General features: G+C 46.6%; 2 protein-coding genes across 6 annotated transcripts in view; one reads left to right on the top strand and one right to left on the bottom strand.

Moving 5' to 3' along the window:
• The window catches only part of tmtc4 (transmembrane O-mannosyltransferase targeting cadherins 4), a 36,019-nt gene that overhangs the window by 15,338 nt on the left and 3,996 nt on the right, over window positions 1-16,685 (top strand). For 2 of the 5 annotated variants that reach the window (XM_085998396.1, XM_085998397.1), the window contains exons 8-17: window positions 753-914; window positions 2,500-2,702; window positions 5,757-5,931; window positions 6,060-6,191; window positions 8,646-8,725; window positions 8,838-8,945; window positions 9,644-9,785; window positions 11,072-11,186; window positions 14,011-14,123; window positions 16,287-16,356. In XM_085998396.1, coding sequence (XP_085854522.1) covers window positions 753-914; window positions 2,500-2,702; window positions 5,757-5,931; window positions 6,060-6,191; window positions 8,646-8,725; window positions 8,838-8,945; window positions 9,644-9,785; window positions 11,072-11,186; window positions 14,011-14,123; window positions 16,287-16,356 — 1,300 coding nt within the window. Of the gene's footprint in view, window positions 1-752; window positions 915-2,499; window positions 2,703-5,756; window positions 5,932-6,059; window positions 6,192-8,645; window positions 8,726-8,837; window positions 8,946-9,643; window positions 9,786-11,071; window positions 11,187-14,010; window positions 14,124-15,001; window positions 15,262-16,286; window positions 16,357-16,685 lie in introns of all 5 variants that reach the window. The other 3 variants (XR_015079683.1, XM_085998398.1, XR_015079684.1) reach the window with 3 other exon arrangements.
• pcca (propionyl-CoA carboxylase subunit alpha) overlaps window positions 6,104-16,685 on the bottom strand; it is a 554,750-nt gene continuing 544,168 nt past the window's right edge. Inside the window, exon 23 of the mRNA XM_085998400.1 lies at window positions 6,104-6,186. Within this exon, the coding sequence (XP_085854526.1) occupies window positions 6,181-6,186 (6 nt within the window). The 3' untranslated portion in view covers window positions 6,104-6,180. The remainder of the gene's footprint in view (window positions 6,187-16,685) is intronic.

Consider the following 16,685-nt stretch of genomic DNA (forward strand, 5'->3'; position numbering starts at 1 on the left):
CGGCTGCCCCGTGTCCTAACTCGCTCCGAGTCCCGTTCACCCACCACCCCTGTGCTCGCTGACCTACATTGGCTCCTGTTCCGGCAACACCTCGATTTTAAAATTCTCATCCTCGTGTTCAAATCCCTCCATGGCCCTCGCCCCCCCCCCTCCCTATCTGTGGAACAACCTCCAGCCCTACAACCCTCCGAGATCTCTGCGCTCCTCCAATTCTGGCCTCTTGCGCATCCCTGATTTTAATCGCTCCACCATTGGCGGCCGTGCCTTCAGCTGCCTGGGCCCCGAGCTCTGGAATTCCCTCCCTAAACTTCTCCGATCTCTCTCTACCTCTCCTCCTTTTAAGACGCTTCTTAAAACCGACCTCTTTGACCAAGCTTTTGGTCACCTGTCCTAATATCTCCTTATGTGGCTCGGTGTCAAATTTTGTTTGATAATCGCTCCTGTGAAGCGCCGCGGGACGTTTTACTATGCTAAAGGCGCTGTATAAATACGAGTTGGTGTTATTATGTAAGATTTTATTTTCCTTCCTCCTTTCAGGTTCTCTCTTTTCTCCCCCTTCCAACCCCATGTACGTTCCATTCTTTACTGATCTGGTCTCGGGCCTCTGCTCTTGTTTTCTGACGATTGGGAAATGTGTAATGGTTCTCTGAGTGTTCCGGCTGTTCCAGCCCTCCCCTCCACTGGTTTTTGGGGATATTTTGAAGTATTTTGTGGCGCAGCTTTCTTTCACCGTCTTTTTGCCTGCTCCTCAGAAAAATCTGACGTGGAAAAGAGGATTTTTTACCCGAATTCTGCTGGTGGCGTCTGGCGGAATAGCCCTGCTGTATGGCCGCTGGAGGATCATGGGCTCGGGGCCCCCGGCTTTCACAGAAGTAGATAATCCAGCATCGTTTGCAGACAGCGGTCTGGTGCGAGTAAGCAGGCGACGCTCCTTTGGAAAAGGAAGCACTTTGCATTTTTTGTAATCCGGGACAAATGGTTCACAAACCAACGTCTTTAAATTTTAAGAATGTCTATGTTGCGAATGTAGATCTATAGTGTATATCTTATATTACATGGCCTCAGTTAGCCTTCTAAACAGGCAATAATAATCTCCTTATCAAACTTGGTCAATCTTCCCACTATTCCCTCTTACAACAGTTCTGAATTCTCTTATAGAATTACAGTAAACTCTTGTTTAAACGGCACTTAATCATCCGGAATTCTTTAATAACCGGTAATCTTGCCGAATCCATCCATTTTTTGTTTTTCCGAGTCCGAGTTTCCCGCGGTGGCCGAGTTAGTCATTGGTTTTTATTTTTTTTGTGTTAAAAATTGCCTACCTCTCTGGTATCTGGAATTTTTGATCGACCGGCACCATCCTGGTCCCATCTGTGCCGGATATGAAAGAGTTTACTGTACATAAATTTACAGGTCACTGGTCCGTGCCGGTGTTTCTGCTCCACACCAGCCTCCTCCCTCCCCTCTTCATCTCACCCCATCAACATAACCTTCTATTCCTTTCTCCCTCATGTGTTTATCCAGCTTCCCCTTAAATGCATCTTATATCTTCTATATATATTTGTTACTTTTAACAAGAATACATTTCCTAACCCCTGTGTCCAGTATTTTTACACTTCTCGATTTGGGGAATGATTTCTATATTAAGAATTATGCTAAACCTTTATAAATCACTGGTTAGGCCTCAGCTGGAGTATTGTGTCCAATTCTGGGCACCGTACTTTAGGAAGGATGTCAAGGCCTTGGAGAGGGTGCAGAGGAAGATTTACTAGAATGGTACCAGGGATGAGGGACTTCAGTTACATGGAGAGACTGGAGAAGCTGGGATTGTTCTCCTTAGAGCAGAGAAGGTTAAGGGGATATTAAATAGAGGTGTTCAAAATTATGAAGGGTTTTGATAGAGTAAATAAGGAGAAACAATTTCTACTGGCAGGAGGGTCGGTAACCAGAGGACACAGATTGAAGATAATGGGCCAAAAAATCCATAGGGAAAATTTTTTTGCGCAGCGAGTTGTTGTGATCTGGAATGCGCTGCCTGAAAGGGCGGTGGAAGCAAATTCAATAGTAACTTTCAAAAGGGAATTGGATAAATAATTGAAAAGGAAACATTTGCAGGGATACAGGGAAAGAGCAGGGGGAGTGGGACTAATTGGAGAGCTCATTCAAAGAGCCGGCACAGGCACGATGGGCCGAATGGCCTCCCTCTGTGCTGTATGATTCTATGATCTCTATTGCGGTACCAATTCTCCAAACTTTTTGTGCTCCTAACAACCATCAGTATCAAAATCATGAGGTGCCACTCTTTGCAGCTTCTTGCAACCCTGCCTAATATATAAAAGAGAAAAAGTAATGACATCAGTCCTTCAGTGTGTACGGTAGTTTTGTTTGTGATGTAAAACACAGTTCAGTTATATGATTGATCCTCAGTCAGGTTATTTAGTGCCGCTTTTGGCGAAGTGGATGACTTTTTTTTAATCTAATGTTACGTTTGTTTATCAGGCCGTTAATTATAATTACTACTACTCTCTGAATACATGGCTACTCGTCTGTCCCTGGTGGCTGTGCTTTGATTGGTCAATGGGCTGCATACCTCTGATTAAATCAGTCAACGACATTAGACTGTTTGCCCCTCTCGTACTTTGGCTCTTCCTCCTTGGCATCACGGTGCAAGCTTTGTGCTCCCAAAACACCGATGAGCGAAGGTAAGCTGTTTGGTTTTGATAAATATTTACCGTTACCAGTTGCATATGAAGTTCCTTTGTGTGGCACTGAAAACCTGTTATATTGGGCACACTGATGAGATCTGAGATAATACTTTTTTTTTAATGCCTTTCTTAATGATTTATTTCCCTTTTTTATTACTTTATATTTTAAAAAATCCCATGTGCCGTGACTACAGAAGCTTGGATTGTTCTTCTTAAGAACGAAAGACTTGCATTTCTGTAGCGCCTTTCGCGACCTCAGGACGTCCCAAATGCTTCACAGCCAATGAAGTACTTTTTGAACTGTAGTCACTGTTGTAATGTAGGAAACAAGGCAGCCAATTTGCAAGCTCCCACAGACAGCAATGAGATAATGTCCAGATAATCTGCTTTTGTTATGTTGGTTGAGGGATAAATATTGGCCCCGGGACACCGGGGGAGAACTCCCCTGCTCTTCTTCGAAATAGTGCCAGGGGAGCTTTTACGTCCACCTGAGAGAGCAGACGGGGCCTCGGTTTAACGTCTCATCCGAAAGACGGCACCTCTGACAGTGCGGCGCTCCCTCAGCACTGTACTGGAGTGTCAGCCTAGATTCTGCAGTGGGACTTGAACCCACAACTTTCCAAGACACCGGGGATAATGACCCTGCTCCTTTTCGATATGGTGCCGTGGGATCTTTTACGTCCACCTTAGAGAGCAGACAGGGCCTCGGCTGAACCTGTCATCGTCTTGGTTCTAACATCTTAGAGCAGAGAAGGTTAAAGAGAGATTTAATAGAGGTGTTTAAAATCATGAGGGCATCTTCATATAGAGTAAATAAGGAGAAACTGTTTCCAGTGGCAGGAGGGTCGGTAACCAGAGGACACAGATTGAAGATAATTGGTAAAAGAACCAGGGGGGAGATGAGGAGAATTTTTTTTATGCAGCGAGTTGTTGTGATCTGGAACGCGCTGCCTGAAAGGGCGGTGGAAGCAGATTCAATAGTAACTTTCAAAAGGGAATTGGAGAAATACTTGAAAAGAAAAAAATTGCAGGGCTGTGGAGAAAGAGCAGGGGGGGGAGTGGGACTAATTGGAGAGCTCTTTGAGAGCAGGCACGATGGGCCGAATGGCCTCCCTCTGTGCTGTAAGGCGGGGGGGGGGGGGGGTGCGAAGGCAGGGTGCTGGTTGCACTCCTGAGCTAGTTAGTGGGAAGCACTCAAGTCCTGTTTCGATTCATTATACAATCTGTCCTCCTTTATCATGGTCAAACGAGTCTTCTGGGAGAAGTAGTCAAATGGAGAAATACTTATGTGGCGGGGGGGAGAGTAATCTGCAAATAATATTTCTCTCTCTGTTGGTCAAAATGCTGCCTCATATGAGATCCATCACATTCGATCCCATAGCCAGAAAATATCCACTTTAATGTTCTTTAATGTACCCATCTTTGGGTGACTACCATTGATTTGAGTAGGAATCTGTACCCTTTTGAAAAATTAATTACATGGAATTGACAGCACAGTTTGGCCCAACTGGTCCGTGCCGGTGTTTCTGCTGCACACGAGCCTCCTCCCTCCCCTCTTCATCCAACCCATCAGTATCCTTCTATTCCTTTCTCCCTCGTGTGTTTATCTAGCTTCCCCTTAAATGTATCTCTACTGTTCACCTCAACCACTCCCCGTGGTAGTGAGTTCCACATTCTCGCCGCTCTCTGGGTGAAGAAGTTTCTCCTGAATTCCAATACAATATTCTTTTCTTCTCTCCTGTGTTTGCTGAGCTTCCCCTTAAATGAATCTACGCTACTCGCCTCATCCATTCTACGTGGCAGCGAGTTCCTCACTAGATTTATTACTGACTGTCTTGTAATTATGACCCTTGTCATTCAAGTGCTATTCAATAGCTCAATGATAGATTGTTGGGGGCATACCTGTTGGATATGTAGGCATGCTCCGGCTGGAAATCACGCATTATTCACTGCGAGGCTGCAGTTTGATTTACAAGACAGAACTCTTCTGACTCTTGGATAATGGGAGATCACTTTCATTTTAAGAAGCAGCGGAGGAGAGGTTGAGTAGATTGGGCCTATATTCCCTAGAGTTTAGAAGAATGAGAGGTGATTGCATTAAAACGTATAAAATTCTGAGCGGGCTTGACAGGATAGATGCTGAGCGGTTGTTTCCCCAGGCTGGAGAGTTTAGAACTAGGGGGTCACAGTCTCCGGATAAGGGGTCGGCCATTTAAGACTGAGACAAGGAGGAATTTCTTCACTCAGAGGGTTGGGAATCTTTGGAATTCTCTACCCCCAGAGGGCTTTGGATGCTCAGTCATTGAGTCGAGACAGAGATCGATAGATCTTTGGATTCTCGGAGAATCGAGGGATATGGGGATCGGGCGGGAAAGTAGAGTTGAGGTCAATGATCGGCCATGATCTTATCGAATGGCGGAGCAGGCTCAAGGGGCCGAATGGCCGACTCCTATTTCTTATGTTATGATTTCCCTACCCCTCGGTATCATTTCTCCTTATAAATCTGTGACTCCAGTCATTCATCTCCTTAATGAGATCAGACGGGTTGTAAGGTACGGTACCCGTACGACCAGATTTAGGAACAGCTTCTTTCCCAGGGCTGTCATCCTACTGAACTCCACAAATAAACTCTAAAGCCTGCACATCTGCCAATGCACTTTATTATGGTTATGTTTATGTTAATGTATTACAAGCCAAATGTATGTTGAATGTTTAAATGTCTTAATCTAAATGTACACTCTCGGGAGCCGCAAGCCTACATTTCGTTGTACTGCACTTGTGCACTAACAATGACAATAAAAGTTGATTTGATTTGATTGATTTGATACTGCTGGAGCTGAGCTTTGATTTACTTGCTGTCCTGCAATTCCCAAAGCGAATGTTAAAAAGGTTTTATTATTTCTGTGTGTGATGGGTGGCTAATTTTTAAGGCAGCTTCTACCCCATCTCCAAAAGTCTTTTTAACAGTGCCGACTTTTAACACCGCTAAAATCTATACTGGCATGTTAATCTGATAGTAATTGTAACAAATGTATTTGAATACATCGACAGAATCCTCGCCTCCGGAATCACTCTTGTGATTATCCCATTCCTTCCTGCATCTAACCTTTTCTTCAGAGTGGGGTTTGTGATTGCAGAGCGAGTCATCTATCTCTCCAGTGCTGGTTATTGCATGCTGTTGTCTTATGGCATTTGCATCTTGTCGAGACAAGGCAGGAGAATGAAGGTAGGGCGCACGCATTTATTTGGATTTTTTTTTCCGTTCCTGTATTAACGAATGTTAGCTTCACAAATTGCAGGCTTGAAATGGGTTATCGATCTCAATTTTATTTTTTGCTCCGTAACTTTCTTTAGAATGTCATCTCTGTTGCTGTGACGGGCTTGGTAATCCTGAATATTCTGCGATGTATCAAGCGGAGTTACCAGTGGCGGACAGAAGAAGATCTTTTCACAAGTGCCTTGTCGGTCTGTCCCTTCAATGCTAAAGTAAGACAATACATTTATTTGGAAGAAAAAAAAACTCAAATGTTCTGAAGTAATTGATTTAGATAAATCATATTTTAATACTGCAGGTTGTCTTATGACGAAAGGTTGAGCAGGTTGGGCCTATACTCATTGGGGTTTAGAAGAATGAGGGGTGATCTTATCGAAACATATAAGATTCTGAGGGGGCTCGACAGGGTAGATGCCGAGAGGATGTTTCCCCTCTTGAACTAGGGGGCATAGTTTCAGAATAAGGGGTCACACATTTAAAACGGAGATGAGGAGGAATTTCTTCTCTGAGGGTGGTGAATCTTTGGAATTCTCTACCCCAGAGAGCTGTGGAGGCGGAGTCATTGAATATATTCAAGGTGGAGACAGACAGATTTTTGAACGATAAGAGAGTCGAGGGTTATGGGGAGCAGGCAGGGAAATGGAGTTGAGGCCAAAATCGGATCAGCCACGATCTCATTGAATGGCGGAGCAGGCTCGAGGGGCCGAATTCCTGCTCCTATTTCTTATGTTCTTATATTGGAAAATAAATCTCTTATTCATTGACTAATCATGATTGAAGTTTTAATACTGCGGGTTGAATTTGATTTGCTCAGCGGTGTAATTGTTTGTCACAATGCGCTGCCTCTTGCACTAAAAAAGGACTTGCATTTAACAGCGCCTTTCACGACCACCGGACGTCCCAAAGCGCTTTACAGCCAATGAAATATTTTTGGAGTGTAGTCATTGATGTAATGTAGGAAATGCGGCAGCCAATTTGCGCACAGCAGGCTCCCACAAACAGTAATGTGATAATGACCAGATAATCTGTTTCTTAGTGATGTTTGTTGAATATAAATATTTGCCCAGGACACTGGGGAGAACTCCCCTGCTGGACATGGAGCTAAACACCGCCATGCGGACGGTGTCGGGGACGCGCAAGGCCACTCTAGCTGAGTGTTTCCCGGTGCCCCGCCTGCCATTCGCCACGACCCCACCGTGCTCCGTGAGATGGAAAATATCACGAGCAACATCGACCTTCCCATTCACGAAGACTTGAAAAACCCACCACGAAAGCGCTTCAAATCACGCCGGCCATTCTGGGAAGCAGCAGCCAATATTCACACAGCTGGTATCGACGCACTGTCCAGATGGACAGAATGGTGGGACACGCGCAACATGAAGAACCAACACCTCATCACTGAGCCAACAGCAGAGGTGCCTGGCTCCGACCTGCCTCGGAGACAGCGGACGGCGCTCAACCCAATCCACAAAGGGCACGGACGATGCGGCCGCCCGCTCCACCAGTGGAAGATGAGGGATGACCCAGAGTGCGACTGTGGCCACGAGTCCCAGACCGTGGAACACATCACATCAACCTGCCCACTGAGATCTGTTGTGGGAGGCACCTCATTTCTCCACTCAGCATCTCAGGAGGCCATCGAATGGAGAGCCAAACTCGACATCGCATTACAAGCTTTTCCCGTCAGACGAAACAATAACTTCCACCTGAGAGGTCAGATGGGGTCTTGGTTTAACGTCCCATCTGAAAGACAACCCTCCCCCCCACTGACAATGCAGCGCTCCCTCAGTACTGCTCCTCCGATAGTACAGCGCTCCCTCAGTACTGCTCCTCCAATAGTACAGCACTCCCTCAGTACTGCTCTTCCGATAGTGCAGCACTCCCTCAGTACTGCTCTTCCAATAGTGCAGCACTCCCTCAGTACTGCCCCCCGACAGTACAGCGCTCCCTCAGTACTGCCCCTCCGACAGTGCAGCACTCCCTCAGTACTGCCCCTCCGACAGTGCAGCACTCCCTCAGTACTGCCCCTCCGACAGTGCGGCGCTCCCTCAGTACTTCCCCTCCGACAGTGCAGCGCTCCCTCAGTACTGCCCCTCCGACAGTGCAGCGCTCCCTCAGTACTGCCCCTCCGACAGTGCGGCGCTCCCTCAGTACTGCTCCTCCGATAGTGCGGCGCTCCCTCAGTACTGCTCCTCCGATAGTGCGGCGCTCCCTCAGTACTGCTCCTCCGATAGTGCGGCGCTCCCTCAGTACTGCTCCTCCGATAGTGCGGCGCTCCCTCGGTACTGCTCCGATAGTGCGGCGCTCCCTCGGTACTGCTCCTCCGATAGTGCGGCGCTCCCTCGGTACTGCTCCTCCGATAGTGCGGCGCTCCCTCAGTACTGCTCCTCCGATAGTGCGGCGCTCCCTCAGTACTGCTCCTCCGATAGTGCGGTGCTCCCTCAGTACTGCTCCTCCGATAGTGCGGTGCTCCCTCAGTACTGCTCCTCCGATAGTGCAGCGCTCCCTGCGTACTGCACTGAGACTGTCAGCCTGGATTTTGTGCTCAACCCAGAGCCTTCTGACTCTGAGGCCTGAGTGCTACCCACTGACGCTGTTAGCCGCAGTGTACTGGAGTGGTTTATGCACCCCGTCATTCAATGTTGATCAAATCTTTATTTTTGCAGGTACACTACAATGTTGGCAAAAATTTAGCTGACCGAGGGAAAGAAATGTCTGCAATCCAGTATTATAGAGAAGCTGTAAGGTATTCACACTGCTTCTTTTATTAGTTAAGGTTTATAATAAGAAAGATGCAAAATTCACTCTTTAAGTGGACACAACTTGGAAATTGCAAAAACCTTTCATTTATTTTTCAGACTCAATCCAAAGTATGTCCATGCTATGAACAATCTCGGAAACATTTTAAAGGAAAGGAAGGAACTACATGAAGCGGAAAAGTTACTCTCCAGAGCTGTAGCCATTCAGTAAGTCTTCGTTTGTGTTTAATTTTAATTAATTCACTCGGTAAGATAGTCACCAAGAAATCCAATAGGGAATTCAGGAGAAACTTCTTTACCCAGAGAGTGGTGAGAATGTGGAACTCGCTACCACAGGGAGTGGTTGAGGCAAATAGTATTGATACATTTAAGGGGAAGGTCGATAAACACGAGGGAGAAAGGAATAGAAGGATACGCTGATAGGGTGAGATGAAGAGGGTGGGAGGAGGCTGGTGTGCAGCAGAAACACCGGCACGGACCAGTTGGGCCGAATGGCCTGTTTCGGTGCTGTACATTCCATATAATTCTGTTCGTTAGTATTTTGTTTAGAACTTAATACCAGGGGTCACAGTCTCAGGATAAGGGGTCGGCCATTTAGGACTGAGATGAGGAGGAATTTCTTCACTCAGAGGGTGGTGAATCTTTGGAATTCTCTACCCCAGAGGGCTGTGGAGGCTCAGTCGTTGAGTCTAGACAGAGATCGATAGATTTTTGGACACTATAGGAATCGAGGGTTACGGGGATCGGGCGGGAAAGCGGAGTTGAGGTCGAAGATCAGCCCTGATCTTATTGAATGACGGAGCAGGCTCGAGGGGCCGAATGGCCGACTCCTGCTCCTAATTCTTATGATCTTGTATTTTAAAAGCACGAGGATCTCATTGTCACTCTTGGTTTCTGATGCACAGACCTGATTTCGCTGCTGCCTGGATGAATCTAGGAATCGTGCAAAATAGTTTGAGCAAATTTGAAGAGGCTGAAAGGAGTTACTGGACAGCAATAAAATACAGAAAGAAATATCCAGACTGCTACTACAATTTGGGACGTCTGGTAGGTCTGTTTGAAATCTGGTATTGAACAGTGTGTCTGAATTCAAAAATAATAAAACATCCTTATACTTGTCGGAAATACAAACTGAAGTTATTCATATAGAGAAATTGTTTCCACTTGTGTGGGGGGAATCCAAAACTAGGGGCCATCAATATAAGATAGTCACTAATAAATCCGATAGGGAATTCAGGAGAAACTTCTTTACCCAGAGAGTGGTGAGAATGTGGAACTCGCTACCACAGGGAGTGGTTGAGGCGAATAGCAGAGATACATTTAAGGGGAAGCTGGATAAACACATGAGGGAGAAGGGAATAGAAGGATATGCTGATAGGGTGAGATGAAGAGGGGCGGGAGGAGGCTCGTGTGGAGCATAAACACCGCACAGACCAGTTGGGCCGAATGGCCTGTTTCTGTGCTGTACATTCTATATGCAGCAGTTTCTAAGGTTACATGTTGGGCATTTGCTCGGTTTCAGCTTTTTTTGTTTTATAATATTTCCACAAGCTATTCTACCCAATCTAACATTTCACCTTCACTCTGTCAGTAGCCTGCAAACATTTCTGGGTGGCTATTAATTCCCTTTATTCCACCTCCACCTCGCCCCCACCATCATCATTTTACTGCATGGGTCCGGCTGGGAGGTGTCCCTCCCTTGGGTGGATGGATGGCTAACACACCTCCAGGCTATTGAGGAGACTAGGCCTGTACTCTCTGGAGTTTAGAAGAATGAGAGGTGATCTCATTGAAACAGAAGATTCTGAGGGTGATTGACAGGGTCGATGCTGAGAGGATGTTTCCCCTGGCTGGAGAGTCTAGAACTAGGGGAGCATAGACTCCGGATAAGAGGTCGGCCATTTAGGACTGAGATGAGGAGGAATTTCTTCACTCGGAGGGTTGGGAATCTTTGGAATTCTCTGCCCCAGGAGGCTGTGAATGCTGAATCGTTGAGTACATTCAAGGCCGAGATCGATAGATTTTTGGACTCTAGGGGAATCGCGGAATATGGGGATTGGGCGGGAAAGTGGAGATGTGGTTGAAGATCTCATTGAATATCGGAGCAGGCTCGAGGAGCCGAATGGCCAACTCCTGCTCCTATTTCTTACGTTCTTTCACCAACCTTCAGCCAGTCACTAGACCATGTGGGATAATAGCCCGGCGATAAAACCTCACTACATTGCAAGACCTAGAAATGAGAGACAGGTGGCCATAAAACTTTGGGCAAAGGTAGATCATGAAGTGATTTTATTTTTCTTTGGCCTGTTACCTAATCTTTCCTTTGCTTTTAGTACGCAGACCTGCATCGGAACATAGATGCTCTCAATGCGTGGCGGAATGCTACCCTTCTCAAACCTAACCACAGCTTGGCTTGGAATAACTTGATCATATTACTTGATAACACAGGTAACAGGTTGTATTCTAGTCCTGTCGAGTGTTGTTTATTTTCTCTTACACCAGTTAGGCAGTTTAGTTTAAGATAACAATTGATGAATTATTTCAAATTATTATGTTAAGGTTTTTTTTTTGATTTCCGTACAGTTTTGGCTGCTGATCAGGCAACATTTCAGTTTTAAAATTCTCATCCTCGAGTTCAAATCCCTCCATGGCCTCGCCCCTCCCTATCTCTGTAACCTCCTCCGGCTCTACAACCCCCCCCCCCACCCCCGAGATCTCGGCGCTCCTCTAATTCTGGCCTCTTGCGCATCCCCAATTTTAATCGCTCCACCAATGGCGGCCGTGCCTTCAGCTGCCTGGGCCCGAAGCTCTGGAATTCCCTCCCTAAACCTCTCCGCCTCTCTCTCTCCTTCAAGATGATCCTTAAAACCAACCTCTTTGACCAAGCTTTTCGTCACCTGCCCTAATACCTCCTTATGTGGCTCGGTGTCAAATTTTGTTTACACGCTCCTGTGAAGCGCCTCGGGACGTTTTACTATTTTAAGGCGCTGTATAAATACAAGTTGTTGTTGGGAAAGGGAAAGAGGAATTTAGCACGATGTGGTATGGAGTGTTTACCTCTGTTTATGTTGGCCTTGGCGAGATGCTTGCGTTGCTGGTTCCTGAAGAGCTGGTCCAACCACAGTGTGAAATGGGCTGGGTTTGCCAGGTGGGAAGGACCTGGCACAAATGGGTTTTCCTGATAGCAGATCATAGCGAGTCTGGTAAGTTTACATTGGAGTTGCCACTTGGGTGGATGAGACATTTGCGTCAGAACCATTACAAACACCTCTCCAAGGCCATTTTGAAAGAAAGAACGAACTTGCATTTCTATAGCGCCCTTCACGACCTCAGGACGCCCCAACTGTTGTAATTTAGGAAACACGCAGCCAATTTGCGCACAGCAAGCTCCCACAGACAGCAGTGAGATAACGACGCGATAATCTGTTTTTAGTGATGTTGGTTGAGGGAGAATACGTAAAATGGAACGTTGCTGCTCCATCTGCTTCCCCCACTAGACAACTCTCCTGCACACAGTAGGGCTGGAACCGTGACCAAGTTCTTCTGCAGATAGATCCTACACAACTAAACGTACATTTTTTTTGTATATTCTCCTGCCAGTGACATAGAATGATACTGCGCAGAAGGAGGCCATTCGGCCCATCGTGCCTGTGCCGGCTCTTTGAAAGATTCTCTCCAATTAGTCCCACTCCCCCCTGCTCTTTCCCCACAGCCCTGCAAATTTTTCCTTTTCAAGTATTTATCCAATTCCCTTTTGAAAGTTACTATTGAATCTGCTTCCACCGCCCTTTCAGGCAGCGCATTCCAGATCACAACAACTCGCTGCGTAAAAAGATTCTCCTCATCTCCCCTCTGGTTCTTTTGCCGATTATCTTCAATCTGTGTCCTCTGGTTACCGACCCTCCCGCCAGTGGAAACAGTTTCTCCTGATTTACTCATCAAAACCCATCATAGTTTTGAACGCCTCTATTAAATCTCCCCTTAACCTTCTCTGCTCTAAGGTGAACAACCCCAACTTCACTAGTCTTCTTCGGCAGCACCTCCCAAACCCGCGGCCTCTACCACCTAGAAGGACAAGGGCAGCAGGCGCATGGGAACACCACCACCTCCAAGCTCCCCTCCAAGTTACACACCATCCTGACTTGGAAATATATCGGTCGTTCCTTCATCGTCGTTGGGTCAAAATCCTGGAACTCCCTCCCTAACAGCACTGTGGGAGCACCTTCACTGCACGGACTGCAGCGGTTCAAGAAGGCGGCTCACCACCACCTTCTCGAACTCTTCATATTGTTAAACAGCTCTATGAGAGAAGGACACTATCGAGCATGAATGGAATAAAACAATAATTTAAATCAAAATTAAAATTTTACAAATTGAATTTACTATAAACTGTGTTTTCAAGATGTGCGCTATTAAGTTACGCAAAGGTGTAATTTAGTGTGTGTGTGATATATATATATATTTTGGGGCAGATTTTCCGCTTTGGCCGCAATCGGCGATCCAGTCACAAATAACGGCCGTTTTCAGAAACGTTTTATTTTCCCTGTGTTGCCGCTCAAACTCATTTGCATATCACCGAATGTCAAATCTGCCTTGAACCAACGCAGTCGGGCAGCATTTAAAATGTAGTTTAAAAAAAAAATTTGCTTTAAAAAAATATTCCTTGATATATTTAAGAGCGGCATCGTGGCACAGTTTGATTAATCCAGCTGAAAATATGGTTCATCACCAAAAAAATAAGCATTTAAAATCACGCTGTCAATTTTGCCAGCACCTGTGAGGAACCCGATTTTAAATGACTGAAAATTACTTTTAAAAAAAATGCAGAACCATTGCTGTTACACTGGCGGTACAGCAGTCAGTTTCTTAGTAAAGTAAAAAAAAATAGCTTACAAAACGTTCCTATTGGTGTCCTCGCACCCAAAAGTTTCAGCTTAATTCTTTGCTGCCTCCTCGAAGGTTCAGAAATGGGCGCAATTAGCGGAAACTGGCCGCGGTGATTAATTCACCCGGGGGGGGGGGGGGGGGAGGCGTGGCCAGTTTTGTGGGCGGGGCCGGCTTCTAGCGCGATTTTTTTTTTTAAACAAGCGCAAAAGATCGCGGAAACTCGAGTGGCGCTTAAAATTCCGCGATGTTTTGCATGGGTTAGGCCGATTTCGGGCGAATTGCGCCAAAAAAAACCAGTGCAACCGAGCGGAAACGCTAGCCCAGTTACGACTGCTAGAAGTGACTGTTATTTTAATATCTAAACCAGTGTTCTTTTAATAACTAGGCAATTTAGCCCAAGCTGAAACAGTTGGAAAAGAAGCCCTAAAATTGCTACCCAGTGATCACACAATTATGTTTTCATTTGCGAATGTGCTTGGTAAATTGAAAAAGTACAAGGTGAGTTCTTACAAATTGGGAACTTTGGTACCGCTTTATTTTTAAAGTATAAGAAACACGCGTACAATTCCACTCTTGGGTATGCGAGGTCAAGTGCTTTTTACTGTTTTCATACCATTTTAAACGGTATCAGCCGTGGCTCAGTGGGCAGCACTCTCTCCTCTGAGTCAGAGGGTTGTGGGTTCAAGCCCCACTCCAGAGACCTGAGCACAAAACATCTAGGCTGACACTCCAGTGTAGAGCTGAGGGAGCGCCGCACTGTCGGAGGGGCAGTTCTGAGGGAGTGCTGCACTGTTGGAGGGGCAGTACTGAGGGAGCGCCGCACTGTCGGGGGGCAGTACTGAGGGAGCGCCGCACTGTCGGAGGGGCAGTACTGAGGGAGCGCCGCACTGTTGGAGGGGCAGTTCTGAGGGAGTGCTGCACTGTCGGAGGGGCAGTACTGAGGGAGCACCGCACTGTCGGAGGGGCAGTACTGAGGGAGCACCGCACTGTCGGAGGGGCAGTTCTGAGGGAGCGCCGCACTGTCGGAGGGGCAGTACTGAGGGAGCGCTGCACTGTCGGTGGGGCAGTACTGAGGGAGTGCTGCACTGTCGGAGGGGCAGTTCTGAGGGAGTGCTGCACTGTCGGAGGGGCAGTACTGAGGGAGTGCTGCACTGTCGGAGGGGCAGTTCTGAGGGAGTGCTGCACTGTCGGAGGGGCAGTACTGAGGGAGCGCCGCACTGTCAGAGGGGCAGTACTGAGGGAGTGCTGCACTGTCGGAGGGGCAGTACTGAGGGAGTGCTGAACTGTCAGAGGGGCAGTACTGAGGGAGCGCTGCACTGTTGGAGGTGCTGTCTTTTGGATGAGCCATTAAACCGAGGCCCTGTCTGCTCTTTCAGGTGGACGTAAACGATCCCACGGCCAGTATTTCGAAGAAGCGCAGGGGAGTACTCCCCGGTGTCCAATTTTTATTCCTCAATCAACATCACTAAAACAGATTATCCGGTCATTATCACATTGCTGTTTGTGGGAGCTTGCTGTGTGCAAATTGGCTGTCACCTTTCCGACATTACAACAATGACTACACTTCAAAAATACTTCATTGACTGACTGTAAAACGCTTTGGACGTCCTGAGGTCGTGAAAGGCGCTATACAAATGCAAGTCTTTTTTAAATACTTTTCCTGATTTAACATAATTGCTCTATGAAAGGTAACCAGTTGTTTTCAGCAATGTGACATCTTGCACCCCATAACAACTGACAGTATAGTGTCTGGAAGTAAGTTTGCAAGAAATTGGCAATGGATTAAGGGCTGTAAGAGTGTTTTGATTCTCGGTTGGTGTCGATAATATCTAAGAAAGACTTGCATTTATATAGCGCTTTTCACGACCTCAGGACGTCCCAAAGCGCTTTACAGCCAATGACAATCTGTTTTGTTGGTTGAGGGAGAAATATTGGCCAGAACTCCCCTGCTCCTCTTCTAAATAGTATCAAAATATTACATCCACCTGAGGGCAGACGAGGCCTCGGTTTAACGTCTCATCTGAAAGACGGCACCTCCGACAGTGCAGCACTCCCTCAGTACTGACCCTCCGACAGTGCAGCACTCCCTCAGTACTGCCCCTCCGACAGTGCGGCGCTCCCTCAGTACTGACCCTCCGACAGTGCGGCGCTCCCTCAATACTGACCCTCCGACAGTGCGGCGCTCCCTCAGTACTGCCCCTCCGACAGTGCAGCACTCCCTCAGTACTGACCCTCCGACAGTGCGGCGCTCCCTCAGTTCTGACCCTCCGACAGTGCGGCACTCCCTCAGTACTGCCCCTCCGACAGTTCAGCGCTCCCTCAGTACTGCCCCACCGACAGTGCGGCGCTCCCTCAGTACCGCACTGGGAGTGTCGGCCTAGATTTTGTGCTCTAGTCTCTGGAGTGGGACTCGAACCCATGACCTTCTGACTGAGGCGAGCGTGCTACCACTGAGCCCCGACTGACAATAATAATTAGAAAGCTGAGAAACGCAGACTACAGACACCTAACAATGGGAAGAACGGTCACATAGTCATGCAGTCACTTCAAATGAATCTTCCAGAATAAAGTTAATTTAGGACCTTATTCTGTCGTGTTCCTGAAAGTTAATAATTTTAAGATTTTACCAATAAATGAGTCTGACTGTTTTTGTTTGTACAGGATTCTGAAAGTCTGTTTCTAAAAGCACTTCAGATTAACCCGACCATAGCAAGCTATCATGGGAATTTAGGTAGGTGTTATTTTTAAGCATCTGATACCTTGAAGGTACTTCAAACTACTTGCTGCGTTTAATAGCAGAGCTGTATATCTTCGCAGATTTTGTTACTGTATGGAGAATACTATTTTTTCCTGTCAGTACTTGGATTTAAACCCCACTAATATTCCTTACAATTGCTGAAAAGATAGCTAAAATACTGATGATGATATTATTGGATAAATTAACTTAAAAAAAATACAAATTCAGTGATCCCAGAAAGTAAATACATTTTAAAATGAAGATTTTTACTATGCTTCCAAAAAGCAGTTTGTGCCAAATTATGGCAATGCTGTGAACTCGCG

The sequence above is a fragment of the Somniosus microcephalus genome, chromosome 10 (assembly GCF_052327205.1).
Source record: "Somniosus microcephalus isolate GS21.2 chromosome 10, FLI_Smic_1.0, whole genome shotgun sequence".
NCBI lineage: Eukaryota > Metazoa > Chordata > Chondrichthyes > Squaliformes > Somniosidae > Somniosus > Somniosus microcephalus.